The 17,586-nt window shown below is 44.9% G+C and overlaps 1 protein-coding gene across 2 annotated transcripts; it reads left to right on the top strand.

Annotated features, from left to right (window-relative positions):
* The first annotated feature begins 3,027 nt into the window (after positions 1-3,027).
* Positions 3,028-17,284, top strand: SPDYC (speedy/RINGO cell cycle regulator family member C). Of its 2 annotated transcripts, none has more exons than XM_083164161.1 (7): positions 3,028-3,186; positions 5,251-5,495; positions 6,671-6,729; positions 9,632-9,717; positions 12,334-12,505; positions 12,584-12,875; positions 16,876-17,284. In XM_083164161.1, exons 2-7 carry the CDS (start codon positions 5,288-5,290, stop codon positions 16,935-16,937), a joined length of 879 nt encoding a protein of 292 aa, XP_083020287.1. In that variant the 5' UTR covers positions 3,028-3,186; positions 5,251-5,287; the 3' UTR covers positions 16,938-17,284. The 2 variants fall into 2 exon arrangements, with proteins under 2 accessions (XP_083020287.1, XP_083020288.1); XM_083164162.1 differs by lacking the exon at positions 3,028-3,186 and adding an exon at positions 3,243-3,485.
* Positions 17,285-17,586: the final 302 nt, after the last annotated feature.

Below are 17,586 nucleotides of genomic sequence, written 5' to 3'. Positions count from 1 at the left end.
GGGATTGAATGCACTAAAAAATCGGGTGCGATGCGACCGACGAGATGCCCGAGATTTCCCATAGGGAACAATGTTAAATGTCTCAATTGACCCGATTTTCCTGTTCAATGCCTCAATTGACCCAATTTTTCCATAGGAAACAATGTTAAATGGGCCACAGAGGCCAAATAGGCACCCTGAAGTGAATAATGGCCACCCGAATTGTTACCCCACGATCAACGTCAACCCGAAGCGTGGCGAGCGCAGCGAGCCCGCGAGGGGCGGCGGTACGCGTCCTACGACCTTGTTCATACCCCCACTATCCACGTCGGCGTGGAGTTGAGAATAGAAAGTGTGGCGAGCCCGAAACGTCGGCGTGGAGTTGAGAATAGAAAGTGTGGCGAGCCCGAGCCACAGGTATCCGCGTCCCCTCGCGGGCTTCACAGCTGTCCGCGTACCCTCGCGGGGCTCGCTGCGCTCGCCACGCTTCGGGCTCGGTGGCACGCTGCGCTCGCCACACTTTCTATTCTCAACTCCACGCCGACGTGGATAGTGGGGGTATGAAAAGGTCGTAGGACGCGTACCGCCGCCCCTCGCGGGCTCGCTGCGCTCGCCACACTTCGGGTTGACGTTGATCGTGGGGTGGCGTTAACAATTCGGGTGCCCATTATACACTTCAGGGTGCCTATTTGGCCTCTGTGGCCCATTTAACATTGTTTCCTATGGAAAAATCGGGTCAATTGAGGCATTGAACAGGAAAATTGGGTCAATTGAGACATTTAACATTGTTCCCTATGGGAAATCGCGGGCATCTCGTCGGTTGATCGCACCTGATTTTTTAGTGCATTCAATGCCCGAGATGCCCAAGATTTTTTACTAACGATGCCCACGATCAAAATCGTGGGCGCCGTTCTAAGTAAAGAGTACCAGGGAAACTCCCAATTTTTCAGCGAAAGTCCCCCACATTCACGGAAGAGTCGGCGGATCTCCCCTAAAGGTGCGATTCTGGCTAACCTGCTGGGCAATGTTGACTATGTAGTCATCATTACCTAGCACGTTGCACCATGTGCTTTAGGCTTACCATACTATACTTTATGGGAATGGAACATTGGGTCGACCAATATTAGGTCGACATACTTTGGGTCGAACACTGAAGGATCGACATGGCTAAGGTCGACACATGACATATGTCAACATGCCTAAGGTTGACATGATTGGAAGGTCGACACAAGCATTAGGTCGACAATGGCTAGGTCGACAGTCAAAGGGTCGACATGAGGTTTCACTTATTTTTTTTGTCCTGAATGTCGACATGGTCGTCATGGACACCGTATCGGTGCACCACGGCCCCTCGCATGGCTCGCTACGTTTGGCATAATATTCTATTTTCCTTCCACATCCTAGTGGATGGTAGGAGGTTAAGAAATGTGGTTGTTGAGAGTTCTGCACACATAAGGAATTGATGCCCTTATAATTGATGGGCAAGAGTCCACTGCGTGTTAGTTTGCACACTAGTGGGGGTGCTATCCCAAACGTTTACAACATGGGAAGAGAAAGAAGAAAAAAGGTTTGTATTGGATGCACTCCTTACAACTGATACAGTATCTATTGGCAAAATTCCTTTTATTATTAAAAGATGTGGGGGGCTCCTTTTTATCTTTAATGGTTATGTATAAGATACGGAGACAGCCACATAAAGCGAAAATAAGAAGTTAAAAAATACACATTGGCACACAAACAATGGTGTTTTTAGAAAGAAAAGATCAGTGATTTTAAAGATTTAAGATGTAGGTAGAGTCATAGACTGCCGGTGCTTAGATATATTCGGGGGTATATTCCCCACCAGGGTGTGTTCCTGAAAGTGTAATGATGTCACATTCACAATTTTACAACAATTTGCTGTGCAGGACAGTGCTGGACGGGACAGATGGTAACACTCAATTAATTATGTGTATTGCCACGTCAAGCTCACCCGTTTAGGATGGGTGATATGAGGTGTGCCCCGATTGTTATCGGGTGTGCTCACTGCTGTTATGCTCATATACTGATAGATGTAAGCACAATAGTCTGGATATTACAGTAATGATCCTAGCTGCATACCACTTAAAATAGATGCCTTTAATTGGCTTATGCTGGCATCTCCGTCCAGCAGAGGAAATCGTTGCTCCACCCTCCCAATATCTGATATACATCAGGAGATTTCAAAAAGGCGACCAATGTGTGGTGTATAACACCGGACGTATCAAGCACTGTCCTGCACAGCAAATTGTTGTAAAATTGTGAATGTGACATCATAACACTTTCAGGAACACACCCTGGTGGGGAATATACCCCCGAATATATCTAAGCACCGGCAGTCTATGACTCTACCTACATCTTAAATCTTTAAAATCACTGATCTTTTCTTTCTAAAAACACCATTGTTTGTGTGCCAATGTGTATTTTTTAACTTCTTATTTTCGCTTTATGTGGCTGTCTCCGTATCTTATACATAACCATTAAAGATAAAAAGGAGCCCCCACATCTTTTAATAATAAAAGGAATTTTGCCAATAGATACTGTATCAGTTGTAAAGAGTGCATCCAATACAAACCTTTTTTCTTCTTTCTCTTCCCCTGGATGGTAGGAGGGCATGAAATCCCGCCTGTCGGCACATGTCGCCCCCCCCCCCCCCCCCGCCCCCCCAAAAAAAAAACATGTTAGACCTTTTGACTGTCGACCTAGCAATTGTTGACCTAATGCTTGTGTCGACCTTCCATTCATGTCAACCTTAGGCAAGTCGACTTATTTCATGTGTCGACCTTAGCCTTGCTGACCTTCCGTGGTCGACCCAGGGCATGTCGACCTTATATGTGTTGACCCAACGACCGTATACCCTTTAAACAGGGACTCTCATGATTTACACAGGATCTGATTCTAAAACCAGGTTTAATACGTGTGTGGCTTTAAGAGTCTCCACCATTGTTATACTGTGAGTGTAATACTGTGTCCTTAGTGTTCCATGTGAGCACACAGCTGATATAGTCACTACAGCTAATGAATGGAGAACCTTCAGCTGCAGAGGGCAAATCAATCAAGCAGTAATAAAGCCACCACAGAGAAGTGTCTCTGGGTAATGCTGGTGGTCATCATCATCAAGGTGTGTTTTGCACCAACCATCTAGCAGGCGCAAAAGCTCTTGCCAGGCGCATCTTCATCTGTGTCCTGGTGAGTCTTTGTTGTATTTATGTGAAAGATTTCATATTGTAGTTGGGGTGTTTTTGCATGCCCGTTTCCTCCTTAACCATAAGCACAAGGTATGTCTGACCCTGTATAAGAAGCAACTGATACACAGCGTGTGGCAGTACCAGGGTTCTAGTTCTCTCTGAAAACGTTGGCTACCCCTCAGTTCTGCAACAACCACAATTCTCATTGGCAGAGACTAACCGAGCCACACAAAGCTTGTACTTATGCCGCGTCTCGGGGCAAACAAGCCAAACTTTAAAAGTAATCCTGCTTTAACTCAGGTAAGTGAGAGACTGGGATGCCTAATCAATTCTTTTTTTATTTGTTCAATGTTTGCTTGGGGCCAGAAGTGAAATGGTTACTTTTATACTGTTGCCATTGCAGTTTGTTAGCCAGAATACCAGTACATGTATAGTATGTGTCTGCAATGAAAAATGGAAGGCTATGTGATGTTTATATACCACAATTCCCGGTGTATATTTATTCAAAGTGTAGTTTGTCTGATTTTCAGTAGACACATGCATTGGTACAATATTGTCACTTGTTCATTCCTCAGAAAAAAACTATATCACTTATTTATATAGTGTACACCAGTGGTTCCCAAACTGTGTGCCGTGGCACCCTGGGGTGCCTCAGAGCACTTGCAGGGGTGCCCTGGGATGGTGGTCTAGGTCTAATTCATTTTATTTATGGTCATTGTAAAAGGGAAAATCAGTGCTTGTGGCTTCCAATCATAAAATATGTGAACAACCCAGAGTGAATACTGTCCCTCACAACATAACTGGACTTAAGGATCACATATAAACCCAATTTATTTATATATATATATATATATATATATTTTTTTTTTTTTTCGTAATCAATAAGAAACTTTTGGCCTAGGGGTGCCACGAAAATAATTCTGATACTCCAGGGTGCCGTGATTTCAAAAAGTTTGGGAACCCCTGGTGTATACATTCCGCAGCACTGTACAGAGAGTATTTACCATTCACACTAGTCCCTACCCCAGAGGAGCTTACAACCTGTATTCCCTACCACTTGGACATACTTGCCTACCCTCCCGGAATGGCCAGGAGGCTCCCGAAAATCGGGTCCCCCTCCCGGGAAAGTAGGCAAGTCTCCAGATTTCCCCCTTTTCTGCAGCACCAAATCTGGGATTTTGCGGGTCTGCGTCAAAGGAGCGGGCTAAAATGACGCAAATTGCATCATTTTAGCCCCTCCCCCCAATCCACGGACTGCAAATTGCTGCGTTTGCATGGCATGGGGGCGGTGTTTGCTAACATCAACCAAGTCCCATCCCTCCTGGCAGCAGTATCTGGTCTCCTCTCTGGGCTTCTCCCGGAGAGGAAAAAAGTCGGTAAGTATGTGCTAGGAGCTACTTAACCTACCAGTATGCTCAGAGGCAGAACTCTGGGAGGCAATGGAGTCATCTGCCGCCGGGCTCCTGCTCCCAAAGGGGCACCTCTCCCTGGAAGTTTAAATCAGTTATTTAAAAGCCAACAATATTGCTTCTGTGGCTTAGTTATGAAATATATATATACATGTTCTATCTATCGATCTATCTACATGCTGAACAGAATATATATATTTTATATAAGGTTATATAGGGTTGTGTGTGTACGTTTATGTGTGTGTGTGAGGGGGGGGGGCACCAATATATATCTTGCCTCCGGGCAACTGGAACAAACTTATGCCACTGAGTATGCTTTTGGGTTATGGGAAGAAAATGGAGTATCCAGAGGATTTCCCCAAGCATGGGGAGTATATACAAACTCCACACAGTTAGGGCCATGGTGAGAATCTAACCCACGACCTCAGTGCTATGAGACAGTAATGCTAACCATTATGCAATCTGTGCTGCCTGAAAACTAGCAAACTTCTCAGAACAAAACTGCATGTTTTTAGCGTGTTAGTCTAATCTGTGTGTGCTTTACATATACTGTATATTAGAACACTGAGCTTTAAATGCATTGCTATGGTACTTCTCATGAAAGTAGTGGTTTTGTCACCTTATGGCCTGTAAGTAAATCCACCATTCATTTTCAGATCCACCCTCAAACCTGGTTCCCTTATACCTCCTACAATGAGGCATGTGCAGACTGCTCCTTGGGCCGCAGCAACTGATGGCAGCGAGGTGAAGCAGAGGACTGTAAAGGGAAAGCTGAAGGCTAGGGTTGGTGGAGTGCACAAACTGCGAGGTGCTGAGAAAGAGGTCCCAGCAGCAAGATCAAATGTTGCAAGCACCATTAGCCTCTTGCCTCAAGAGCGTCTTGCTTTCTACAGACTCCTAGGTGAGAACCAATTCCACTGTTGTGAGAAGCATTTCTCATGGTTTGTATTCCTTATCCGCACCTTGGATGGTCTAAGGCAGTGGTTCTCCAATGCCTTCCTCAGGACCGCACACAGTTCACATTTTCCAGGTCTCCTAGAAGGTGCACTGGTGAATTAATTTACTCCTACACATTTTAAAATATCCACAGGTGGATATAATTATTTTACTAGATTCTGTGAGGAGACTTGTAAAATATGCACCGAGTTTGAGAACCTGTGGTCTAAAGGTGGCCATACAGATCGAGTGTCAGATTGGGCTGGTTGGAACTAAAACCTGGTAGTATCTGAATGAAAGTTTTTGGCAGCTTTCCAGCAATTCAAAGCAAATGGTCAATCATCCATTACCAGGATTTTGTTCCAACCAGCCCAATCTGACAATCGATCTGTAGATGTATGGCCACCTTTAGTCATAGCCTAAGCCGGAACCCTACCTCTTGTGACTTTTTTTTTATTATTATTATTTTTTATTTTGGGGCGCAAATTCCCCTTCTCCAGCTAAAACAGGGTAAAAAAAGAACATAACTGATCCAGATAATGTTGCAAAATAAACATGACTCCTTCTGTTAGCCATCTTTACCTGCCTTCATGCATCTCTTTCCATAATATTCTATTGCAGGCATGGCCAAACTATGTCCCTCCAGCTGTTGTGAAACTACAAGTCCCATCATGCCTTGCCACAGATTTGCTATTAGGGAATGCTAAACCTATGGCAAGGCATGCTGGGATGTGTAGTTTCCCAACAGCTGGAGGGCCATAGTTTGGCCATGCCTATTCTAGTGGATAGGAGTCATAGGCCACAGGGCCCAAATAAGAGTTGTGGTATTCCTACCAATAAAATAATCAAAGCGGTACACTAATGGTGGTTAAAGTATAATATGTGAATACTCCGGTACCACAGATGTGTTGAACACACTGTAGAGCACCTAGTTCATTGTCACACGAACACTCAGTTCACGTTTTTTGCCACAGTGCCCACAAGGCTGATGCTGGCTGCCCTGTTATATACAGCATTGATTGGCCTATCACTCATGTTAACGTCAAAAGATAAAATAACATGTAGTGGGTGAAGTTTGGTTTTCTCCCAATAACATAAGTGGCAAATGACCTATAATTATAATATCTTGTTACTTTGCAGAAAATGAGCTGATTCAGCAGTTCTTGTCTATGGATGCATGTTTAAGAATTTCAGACAAGGTAGGTATGGCTGTTGCAATGTTGACCACCTGCTACTAGGAAAACATTGACCTGCCTTTGTTGTAGCTGTAATATTATTGTGGCCAAAGTAAACCTACTGTAGCTTTCACATTGGTAATACAGAATTGGCATAGTAAAACACGGTACTACATCGACCTTACAGAGGCATCACTACAAAGATGGGGACGCACGGCCACATGCAGGTTCAGTTTTCCTACTGTTCTAGTAACTATATTCTTGCAACCAACATTAAATCAGAACTTACAACTAAATCAATGCCGAATGTTATCGGAGCAGAAAATGTTTTTTAAATGGTTTAAAAAAAAAAAATGTATTACCATACCAAAAGTAACCTGCCTTGTCTGCAATTACCCGAGGAAACACACAGGTGTAAGTGGATCAGGATCTGCGCAATAATAGGCAGCTGGGATGTGTACTCTATGAGGGTGTTCTTCCTCACCCCAAATATATGTGAACACAAAGAGCAGGCAGAGTACACTTCACCAGCGCTTCAATAAGTAAATATGGTACTTGTTTCCTAGCACGGCCACAATCGCGGCCATCGGGGGTAATTTTTAGTGGCCTGCGATGCCCCCGATTTTTCCATTGAAATGCATTGAAAACAGTGAAAAATCGGGTCGGTCGCGTCGTGTGCACCTAAAAATGCTTAAATGGTCCAGACGCGATGCCCACGATTTTCCCATAGGGAACAATGTTAAATGCCTCAATTTACCCGCGATGACCACGATTTCCCATAGGAAACAATGTTAAATGGATCAATTTACCCAAATCAGCATAGGGAAGAATGGTAAATGGGCCAGAAACCCCAAAAAAACCCACAGATCAGTGGAATGTCCCCCCAAAAGTAGTTGACGCCACCCCGCCATCAACGTAAACCCGAAGTGTGGCGAGCGCAGCGGTACGCGTCCTCCGACCTTTTCATGCCCTACTATCCACGTCGGCGTGGAGTTGAGAATAGAATAGTGTGGCGAGCGGACGCCTTCACAGGTAAACGCGTCCCTTCGCGGGCTTCCCAGGTGTCCGCGTCGCCATGGACACCTGGAAAGCCCGCGAGGGGACGCGTATAACTGTGAAGGTATCCGCTTCCCCTCGCGGGGCTCGGTGGCTCGCTGCGCTCGCCACACTATTTTATTCTCAACTCCACGCCGACGTGGATAGTAGGGCATGAAAAGGTCGGAGGACGCGTACCGCCGTCCCTCGCGGGCTCGCTGCGCTCGCCATGCTTCGGGTTCACGTTGATCGCGGGGTGGCGTATAGTACTTTTGGGGGGACATTTTTATGTTCAGGGGTGTTTTTGGGCCATTTACCATTGTTCCCTATAATAATTTGGGTAAATTGAGCCATTTCACATTGTTCTCTATGGGGAAATCGCGGGCATCGCGTCTGGCCCATCACACCCGATTTTTTTTTTAGCGGCCGCGATGGCCCCGATTTTGCCCGCGATTATGATCGTTGTGGCCGTGCTAGGAAACAAGTACCGTAAATATATATGAAAGATCAAAATACTTCCCCTTGTATATTTCAGGGAGATTCTCCTCAGAGGGCGAATGTGATTATATCCATATGTGGAAGAAGAATATGGTCATAGCATAATACAGTTTAATGACACATATATCTTAAAAATACACATTAAGGTTAATCCACATATATAAGGAAAAAGTCATAAAAATACAAAAAAGTTTCGCACACAAAACCTAAAGTGTCTCCAATGGTGAATAAATAGCCAGAAAACTTTTACCGAAGATGGTGGAACTGAATGGTTAAACACAGTTCAAGTAGAGATTGTAACACAGAATAGCAGCCCGTATCTGTAAGCAATCCCCAGGTAATGTAATCGGCAGTCTATTCCTCCATCAGGATCACGCCAACACGTTTCAACCAAGGTCTGGTCTTTGTCAAGGCTCCTGAATGATTTGTGTGCTCTCTGTGGTACAAAACCTTATTCCTCTGTGGTCGGAGACATGTCTCTGTAGGAGCCCGGGGAGAGAGCCTGCTGTATGGATATTGCTCCATGGTCCGGGTCTCCGTGTGTCTGTTACCAGCGGTCAGACGGTTCAGGTTTAGATCATGGCGCGCTCAGCGTGTCAGTACATGCTGCAGCTGACTGGGTGCTGTGAAGTTCAGACGGAACGTTTCGCAAAGACTTGACGAAGCAATGGACAAAACAATGTACACTGTGGGTGGGGGGGGGGGGGGGGGTGGGCAGGCAGGCAGATATTACATTTGGGTGTGGGTGGGTGTGTTATTCAGGTGCCGGACGTGGTCCAGACAGTCATTTACCCGACGTCGGAATCCCGACTGTCAAAACGCCGACAGACAGGTGCCCGACGGCCACCCACTATTTTCCACGACCCCCACAGAGGGAGAATAGAATAGGTGGCGAGCGTAGAGAGCCACCGTGCCCGCAGCGTGGCGAGCACGCAAGGGGCTTGGGTTTTGCTCACCATCCGGGCAGTCGGGATCCCGACGTCGGGCTAATGACTGTCGGGATCCCATACCACACCCGTGTATTGTTACCCTGCACAGAAACAAAATAACTCCTCCAAATCTACACGTGTTACAACAGCCCCCTTTCCTGCAGTGCAAATGGTTTTGTCCATTAGAGAAAATTTTGCTTTTGCAGGTGAACCAGAATCAGGCCCATACTGTATTAAAGTTCATACATCCTACACTTCTATCCCAAGCATTATTATACCACTGCGGGCTTTTTGCTCGTAATTCCTGCACGTGGATATAGTAGCAGCCACTCCCATATTTAAAAAACATCCATTCTTGAGCGGAGACAATCCCTATACACAAACTTTATATAAATCCCTTTTATCCCAATGTTATAATTGTGATCTGTAAGAAAATATCTAAACTAAAGACTTGTCTTCTGCAGTATCTTATTGCTATGGTGCTAGCATATTTTAAGCGTGCAGGCCTGCACACAAGTGACTATACATCCATGAACTTCTTCGTTGCCCTGTAAGTATCTTTCAGGGTTTTTGTTTTTCTTTGTCTATCAATGTACTGCAACATAATATCTAGTCTGATCACTTAAAATTGAAAAGGATACTGCTGGCATTTATATTGTATAGTAAGGGTAATGCTGCTTTTCTCTATGGGGGTAATTTAAGTGTTTTGCCAGCAGAATCCACTAGATGGTGCCTATTAGAACAATTCAAGTGTTGCTCCACATGGGTATGTACAGCCAATAGTATGCTGTGTACACAGGGTTCAATTCTGTGTCCTTTTCGATTTGGTCCAAATCAATGTTAGCTGCAGGTATGTCTAACTCTAAAACATTTTTTTTATTACAGCCCTTATTAAAATAAAAAATGCCAAGATAGTTATAAAACTGGTAATAATGTTTAAGCTCCTTTTTGTTAGGACGATTTTTGGTTATTGCTTGAAACATTTTAATCCAGGCAGTCTTGCAGGTCACACTCACCCTAAAGGTCCATACACACTGGGCGATTTTTGCCCAGTGACTTTGATAATTGGTGATCACAAATACATTGGTAATCGATCCACTTTCATTTGCGGGTCTTTGCTAGCAAATTAGCTCCATTGAGAGAACAAAAGAGAAAAAAAAGCAACAGTTCACTGCATCAAAATTTGGTACTCTTTACCTAGCACGGCGGCCATCGCGGGCATTGAATGCACTAAAAAATCCGGTGCGACGCCCGCGATTTCCCATAGGGAACAATGTTAAATGTCTCAATTGACCCGATTTTTCTGTTCAATGCCTCAATTGACCCGATTTTTCCATAGGAAACAATGTTAAATGACCCACAGAGGCCAAATAGGCACCCTAAAGTGTGAAATGGCCCCCACAATTGTTAACGCCACCCCACGATCAACGTGAACCCGAAGCGTGGCGAGCGCAGCGAGCCTGCGAGTGGCGGCAGTACGCGTCCTACGACCTTTTCATACCCCCACTATCCACGTCGGTGTGGAGTTGAGAATAGAATAGTGTGGCGAGCGCAGCAAGCCACCGAGCCCGAAGCGTGGCGAGCGGACGCGGATACCTGTGAAGCCCGCGAAGGGACGCGTTTACCTGTGAAGGTATCCGCGTCCCCTCGTGGGGCTCGCTACGCTTCGGGCTCGCTGCGCTCGCCACACTATTCTATTCTCAACTCCACGCCAACATGGATAGTGGGGGTATGAAAAGGTCGTAGGACGCGTACCGCCGCCCCTTGCGGGCTCGCTGCGCTCGCCACGCTTCGTGTTGACGTTGATCGTGGGGTGGCGTTAACAATTGTGGGGGCCATTTCACACTTCAGGGTGGCTATATGGCCTATGTGGGCCATTTAACATTGTTTCCTATGGAAAAATCGGGTCAATTGAGGCATTGAACAGTAAAATCGGGTCAATTGAGAAATTTAACATTGTTCCCTATGGGAAATTGCGGGCGTCGGTCGCACCCGATTTTTAGTGCATTCAATCAATGCCCGCGATTTTTTACCTGCGATGCCCACATTCAAATTTGTGGGCGCCGTGCTAGGTAAAGAGTACCCAAAATTTCTGCTCAATGCAGCATGGACCCGCCATCCCTCTTGGCAAGTGCTAACAACCTGCCAGCTGTTGATATGGAATATGTATCCACTGCCATCTGGTTGGCCCATGTATACGCCCCTTAACTGTTATCCTCCATCACTTTTACGGGCTAGTAACTAGTTACTCATATCTGTCCACTCCACCAGAGTGTCAAATACTCCTTAAAATAGGCATACTTTGAGGATGTCACCAAGAAAATAAAATGGTGGCAACTCAAGCACACTGATGACTTCTGTGGTGCATTACAGTCAAGGCCAGATTACAATCATTGTAATTGAATGGGGCAGATGGGAGTTGCAGCTCCAGGTTTCCACATGCAAATATGCCCATCATGACTGCATGGTCAACGGTTGGCCATAAAGAAGTATTTATTGCATTTCTATTTGCCACACAATTATGTAATTTTTGTACTCTTAATTCTATTTAGGGAGACATTGAGGTTTGTAGTGTATGGCATTGATTTAACATCTAGTTCTCATAATGGGACAGGTGTATTAAGCTTTAACAAGAGATGAATCCAAGGAGAGATAAACGACCAGCCAATCACCTTCTAACTGCCATGTTACAGCCTGTGTTTGAAAAAATGTCAGTAAGGAGCTGATTGGCTGGACGTTTATCTCTCCTAATCACCCGTGCATTTATCTCTTGTTAAGGCTTAATACATCTGCCCCAATGGCCCTTGAACATATTCAGCTCGAGGCCCTGATTAGACTCTGATTTACAGAAGATTGCTTTTGTAAAATGTCTACAAGGTAGTTCTGCACAAACCTGGAGGCTAGCTTTAGTTATGGGGACATAAGGCAGATGGTTTAAGCCTTGAAGAGTGATATACCATCCATTTGGCTCCTAATTGTCATTTTTACACACAGACTGTAGCATGGCAGTTTGGAGGTGATTGGATGATAATCTATAATCTCTCCAAGGCTAAGTAAATCTTCCCCACAGTTGGTAAGGAAACGTTGAAATGCAGTGTTTGGACTTAAGCACCCGAGTACAATTTGGCCACTGCATGTACAGATTCTGCATTTTCTTTCCTCATAGGTACTTGGCTAATGACATGGAGGAAGATGAGGAGAACTATAAGTATGAGATCTTCCCATGGGCACTAGGAGACTCATGGCGAGAGCTCTTCCCTCAATTCCTGCAGTTACGGGACAACTTCTGGGCCAAAATGAACTACCGTGCGGTTGTGAGCCGGAAATGCTGTGATGAGGCAAGTTCCTGTAGTGAAGAACAAAAATGAACCTGTGCACGTCTAAGTAATGTGGTTGTGATGAATTGTTTATTACAGATCATGTCTAAAGACTCATTGCACTGGGCATGGCTCAGAGATCGTCCCATCCACCATAGTTGGGCACTTAGGAGTTACCTTCAAAATGAGGATCTCTTTCCACGAGGACCAGGCTCAACTCAGTACAGTTGCTCTATGTGTCGGAGGTCCAGCACCAGTGACATTGAAGGAGCAACCTGCGGTGACTCCCCAACAGAGAATGAGTTGCTTAATTTCACTAATGGACAGTGGTCCCAGGAGCTCATGTCCTCAGATCTGCTTCTAGATCCTATGGCTACTTATGACAACCAAAGTGAGTTCTAGGTGTATGGCTTGTTCTTGTTGGGCTTTTGTGCTTGCCTTCTATTTTTGTATTACTTAGCTAGTGTGAGTCAGAAGAATGAAGGGTTCTTAAATATGAAAGCGCTTGCTGTCTTTTGTTGGGAATCACGCTAGCGAAGTAACCAATAATATTGCTGTAACCTGATGGCTACAGTGATCAATGATGGTCTGTTTAGAGTTCAGTGCATTGAAGGGGTGGAAGCCCTGTAGGAGCGAGGAAGGTCCATATGCACAAAGCTCTGGAAACATCCTTCTGGTGCTTGTATACTGTAGACAAAACAATCTATAGATGAAGTTGCATAATAAAAGTTTAGGGATACCTTTTGCATTCTTACCAGAGATGAGTAATCCTGCTTCATCCATGTTCCGTGCAGAAGAACACCTGGGTCATAAACCTGGAAGTTCTTTCATCGCAACTAACCATTCCAACATGTAATGCTTAATCCCATATATGATGGGTTACCTAAACAAAACAGGTAAGATTAGGGCTCTCTGGGGCATGAAAAACACGATTATTACTTTATACAACAGAAATGTGTAGCTGTTGGGAGCATAAATCTACTATGAAATAAGTGTATTGCACGTTCTTACATTTCACTTCTCTCGTGGAGGGGTGGGTGGGATGTTTACTATTTTGGGGTGGTCCAGGGCCACTGCTCTCCCTCCTAAGTATAATTACCTTCCTTTCTCCTCTGCGGTACCCCCTTACTAGTGACATTTTTTAGAAGATGTTGCCACACTGTGAAAGCAAAGGGTCTTTGCTCTCTAGTGCAGATGCGCGGTCTTCCTGACTATCACTGGGAAGATGGTCCTGGCTGAGGAGGAGGGACTCCTTTCCTGGAGCAAGCAAGGTAAAATGATGTGCACCATATTTGCCGCCATTTTCCCTGTCCCAGTCTGCACATAGCTGACAATGGTTATGAGCTTACAATAGAAGCGGGTAGAATCTTCATGCAGTAGTGTTCCTTTTTAGAAGGGGAAAAGGTATAGACATCTTGCAGCAAACAAAATATACAAGGTTTAGTTAAGATAGTTGCCTACGCTCCTGCATTCTGCATGATACTCCCTGAAATGGCAGCAATCTCCCTCATTTCACCTGGCCCACATTATGTAGCTGCTACATTTTTGGGAAAAATAGGAATGAGAGATAGATACATTGAATCATCAGCCATGCGATCAACGCGATTTTTGCATTGGAATCTATGTAAAATGGTCCTTGAGACCCAATTTTACATTGCTTTCAATGTAAAAAGCCCCAAAACCCCCCATTTTCATTGCAAACCCCCCCTTATGGGTGAAATGGCCCTCCACTATTGACTCCAATCCAAAGCGTGGCGAGCGCAGCGGTACGTGTCCTCTGACCTTTTCATACCTCCACTATCCACGTCGGCGTGGAGTTGATTTTATAAAGTGTGGCGAGCCACCGAGCCCGAAGTGTGGCGAGGGGACGCGTATACCTGTGAAGTTATGCGTGGTGAGCAGACACGCATAACTTCACAGGTATACGCGTCCCCTCGCCACACTTTATAAGGTCAACTCCACGCCGAAGTGGATAGTGGCCGCTCGCCACGCTTCGGGTTGGCGTCAATAGTGGGGTGGCGTTAACAATGGGGGGGCATTAAGCATACTTAATACCCATGAGGGGGCATATACAATGAGAAATTGTCCATATTGGCCCATTTCCCATTGTTCCCTATGTAAAATCGCGTCCCATTGTAATGGCATGTGATGGAACGCTATTTTAACTTTAAAACTCATTTAACATTGTTCTCTATGGGAAAATCGCGCCGGTCGCATTGCGTGCCATTATAATGGGACGCGATCAACGCGGTTTTCTCTTTACCGGCAATTAAAGCTGGTAATTGACAGAAAATCACGTTGATTGCATGCCTTAAGTACCTTAACTTAAGGCATGCGATCAACACCGACGGGCGCCGTGCTAGTAAACCAGTACCCACAAATCTTGCAATGTAGCATAGAACCATAATTTTATTATGCTGTGAGACAGTTACCAAGGAGTTGTTTACAAATTGGCAATTCAGCAGAACAGGAAGTGTGGTAAACTGCAACGGCAGACAGAGCAAGAGATACAGGGCCAGATTCTCTAAGCTTCAAAAAGTGATAAAATGGAGAGTGATAAACAGCCAGCCAATCAGCTCCTGTCAGAGATTTGTCAAACAGTCTGTGGCATGGCAGGTAGGAGCTGATTGGCTGGCTGGCTGGATACTCTCCATTTTTTCACTTTTGAAGCTTAGAGAATCTGGCCCAATATCTTAAATCAATATGTAAGCATGCAGAAATCATGTGGATATGAATTTAAGGTATGGAATAAAATAAAAACAATAACCTGTGGGGGATGCAAATACCCCCCTCCCCCCCCCCCCCCCCCCAAAAAAAAAGGCTAATTGAGCGACCTTAGTGTATATAAGGCTGAAGAGCAATGAAGTTGGATCAGTTAAGTTAGATTTATTGTTGGAGATGAAGAGAAGGGGGGGGGGGAGAAGGTCAGAAAACAGTTTGGAATACAGATTATGCCGTTAAAACACTTTGGGCCAGCAAATAACTGCTACCCATGCTACATTTTAGGGACCTATTTATCTAATATTTTCAGGGGGATGCCCACTACTATTAAGCATCCTCCAAATGTACTATGGAGGGACTGCTGCAATCTCCTCAGATATATGCTGCAGCCTCAATAGTTTTCTATGGGAACTGAAGTTTTGTCATTTCAGTTTAAATTTCAAAGCCCTAATAGTCTAGGCCTGGGGTAGCCAACCCTAGTCCTCGAGAGCTACCAACAGTGCATGTTTTGCAGGTCTCCTCACAGAATCACAAGTGAGCTAATTAGCTCCATCTGTGGATCTTTTAAAATGTGTCAGTGATTAATGAGTGCAGCTGTGCAGCAGCTAGGTTGTCTGGAAAATGTGAACTGTTGGTAGCTCTCGAGGGCTAGGGTTGGCTACTACTGGTCTAGGATAATGGCATCCTCAGATGTTACCCTGTAGTAGCCTAAACTACAAAATCACGTCCACATTACAAATGCAGACTGTAAGAAGAATGCCTTTTTCATGTGTGAAGTATGACACAGATTTGCCAGGTAAGTAAGGGTATGATAGGCATATTCCCTTAACATAAGCCTGTCTTTCCTATCTAGTGGCATTGCTGTCTTGCATGGTGGGATGGATCCATTTGGGACTGATTTGAGGGAGGTTGGTTATGAATGATTGGCGAGTATTCCTGGAATGAGCATGGTGGCATGAAGTGGTGTTCTACTAGGAAGGTAGCCTGTTGGATGGGGAAGGTGAAGAATAAAGGTGCAGTACATATGCTAGCCCCCAAATTAAGATAAAACTAAATGGACATGTCCAAAGGTGAGCCAGTTTTCTCTTAATCTGTTTGGGTGCCAGCATACGGGTACAAATCAGAGCCACTGGCACGACTAGCTTTGTCCTTGAAGGTGTAGAACAGGGGTGCGGAACCTCAGGACCGGGTGCTGTATGCGGCCCCCGTAGCTGGTCTAGTGACCCGCCCGGCGGCTTTTCCGGGAGTCAAGTACAGGGAAATTCTCACAAGATTCCTCTTAATCAACAGCAGCGGGAGACTCAGTCCTATTCAGAGGCAGCCGCCGGAGCGTGGGGAGCCTGCAGCAGGACAATTTGTGAGAAATTTTTACATATGGCCCCCCAAAGGATTTTTCCCCCACAAAAACGGCCCTTGGCACATAAAAGGTTCTTCACCCCTGGTGTAGAAAGTAGCATTGAAACAGCTGTGTTGATAAGGAAGAGATAGTGTACCACCTCTCATTTGGGCAGAATTATACAGATTTAGGTGCCCACTACCACCTGTTTGTTGTATGGTGTAAAACTAATATAGCAGGAATATAAAGAAAAGAGCAGTGTATTTTAATTAACTAGAGCTGATTTGAGTACGCTTCTTTACATTTCCCTAACTCTTCTTTTCCCATACTCTAGTACCTCCAGTGGCACAGCTGGGATTTGAGCCTGGTGGCTTGGCCTTGGGTTGGTGCCTTTAACTCGAGATGAATATCTGCGCTACTCTTCTCTCAAGTACAGAATGCAGGAGACCTCAGCACTTATCACAGGGTGATTCATCCGTCTACACCGTGTCAGAAGAGACTAATATCGATGGGAGACTAAAAAAGTGAGATAAATGTCTCAAAAATATAACTTTAATGTGTATCTGGTGCAATTTGTTCTGAATGTAAATGTATGGTCTAGTCACGATTAAATATCACCAGGTGTATTCTTGTGTATTGTTTCTACACATCTGACATTTTCAACCTTTACATTTATTTGTGACACTTGTAACTTTGGTGTATTATTTGAATATGCTTTAACTAATGAAACTACTTTTCACTTTGTGTCGGATTAGAATCCATGTAGTGTAATTCTGTATCCAACATACAGTATGGGCCAACAAAGTGAGCTTTTTAAGGGCAGAAGAAAAACAAGGGAGCAAAGCACTGATGACATGGTGTGAACTAGGGAAGGGAGTAATGCTTTGCATGTGAAGACCCCCATACACTGCAATTTGGGCTCCTGTGATTTCACCAATCACCGGAAAAGAGCCCAAATTGCAGGTGCATGACAGGATTTCTGATGTGATGCCCTGTCCCTTGCACATCACATCGGAGCCTCTGTCTCGCAATGGCTGGAGAAGCA

Source organism: Crinia signifera, chromosome 11 (genome assembly GCF_055691185.1).
Source record: "Crinia signifera chromosome 11, ASM5569118v1, whole genome shotgun sequence".
Taxonomy (NCBI): Eukaryota; Metazoa; Chordata; class Amphibia; order Anura; family Myobatrachidae; genus Crinia; species Crinia signifera.
This window is presented reverse-complemented; position numbering and strand designations above follow the sequence as displayed.

Excerpts from the sequence above, each read along its gene's own strand:
- SPDYC (XM_083164161.1), top strand. The coding sequence starts at position 5,288 with ATGAGGCATGTGCAGACTGCTCCTTGGGCCGCAGCAACTGATGGCAGC. Across the intron at positions 6,730-9,631 it reads GTTTAAGAATTTCAGACAAG|TATCTTATTGCTATGGTGCT; the intron begins GTAGGTATGGCT and ends TGTCTTCTGCAG. Across the intron at positions 12,876-16,875 it reads GGCTACTTATGACAACCAAA|TACCTCCAGTGGCACAGCTG; the intron begins GTGAGTTCTAGG and ends CCCATACTCTAG.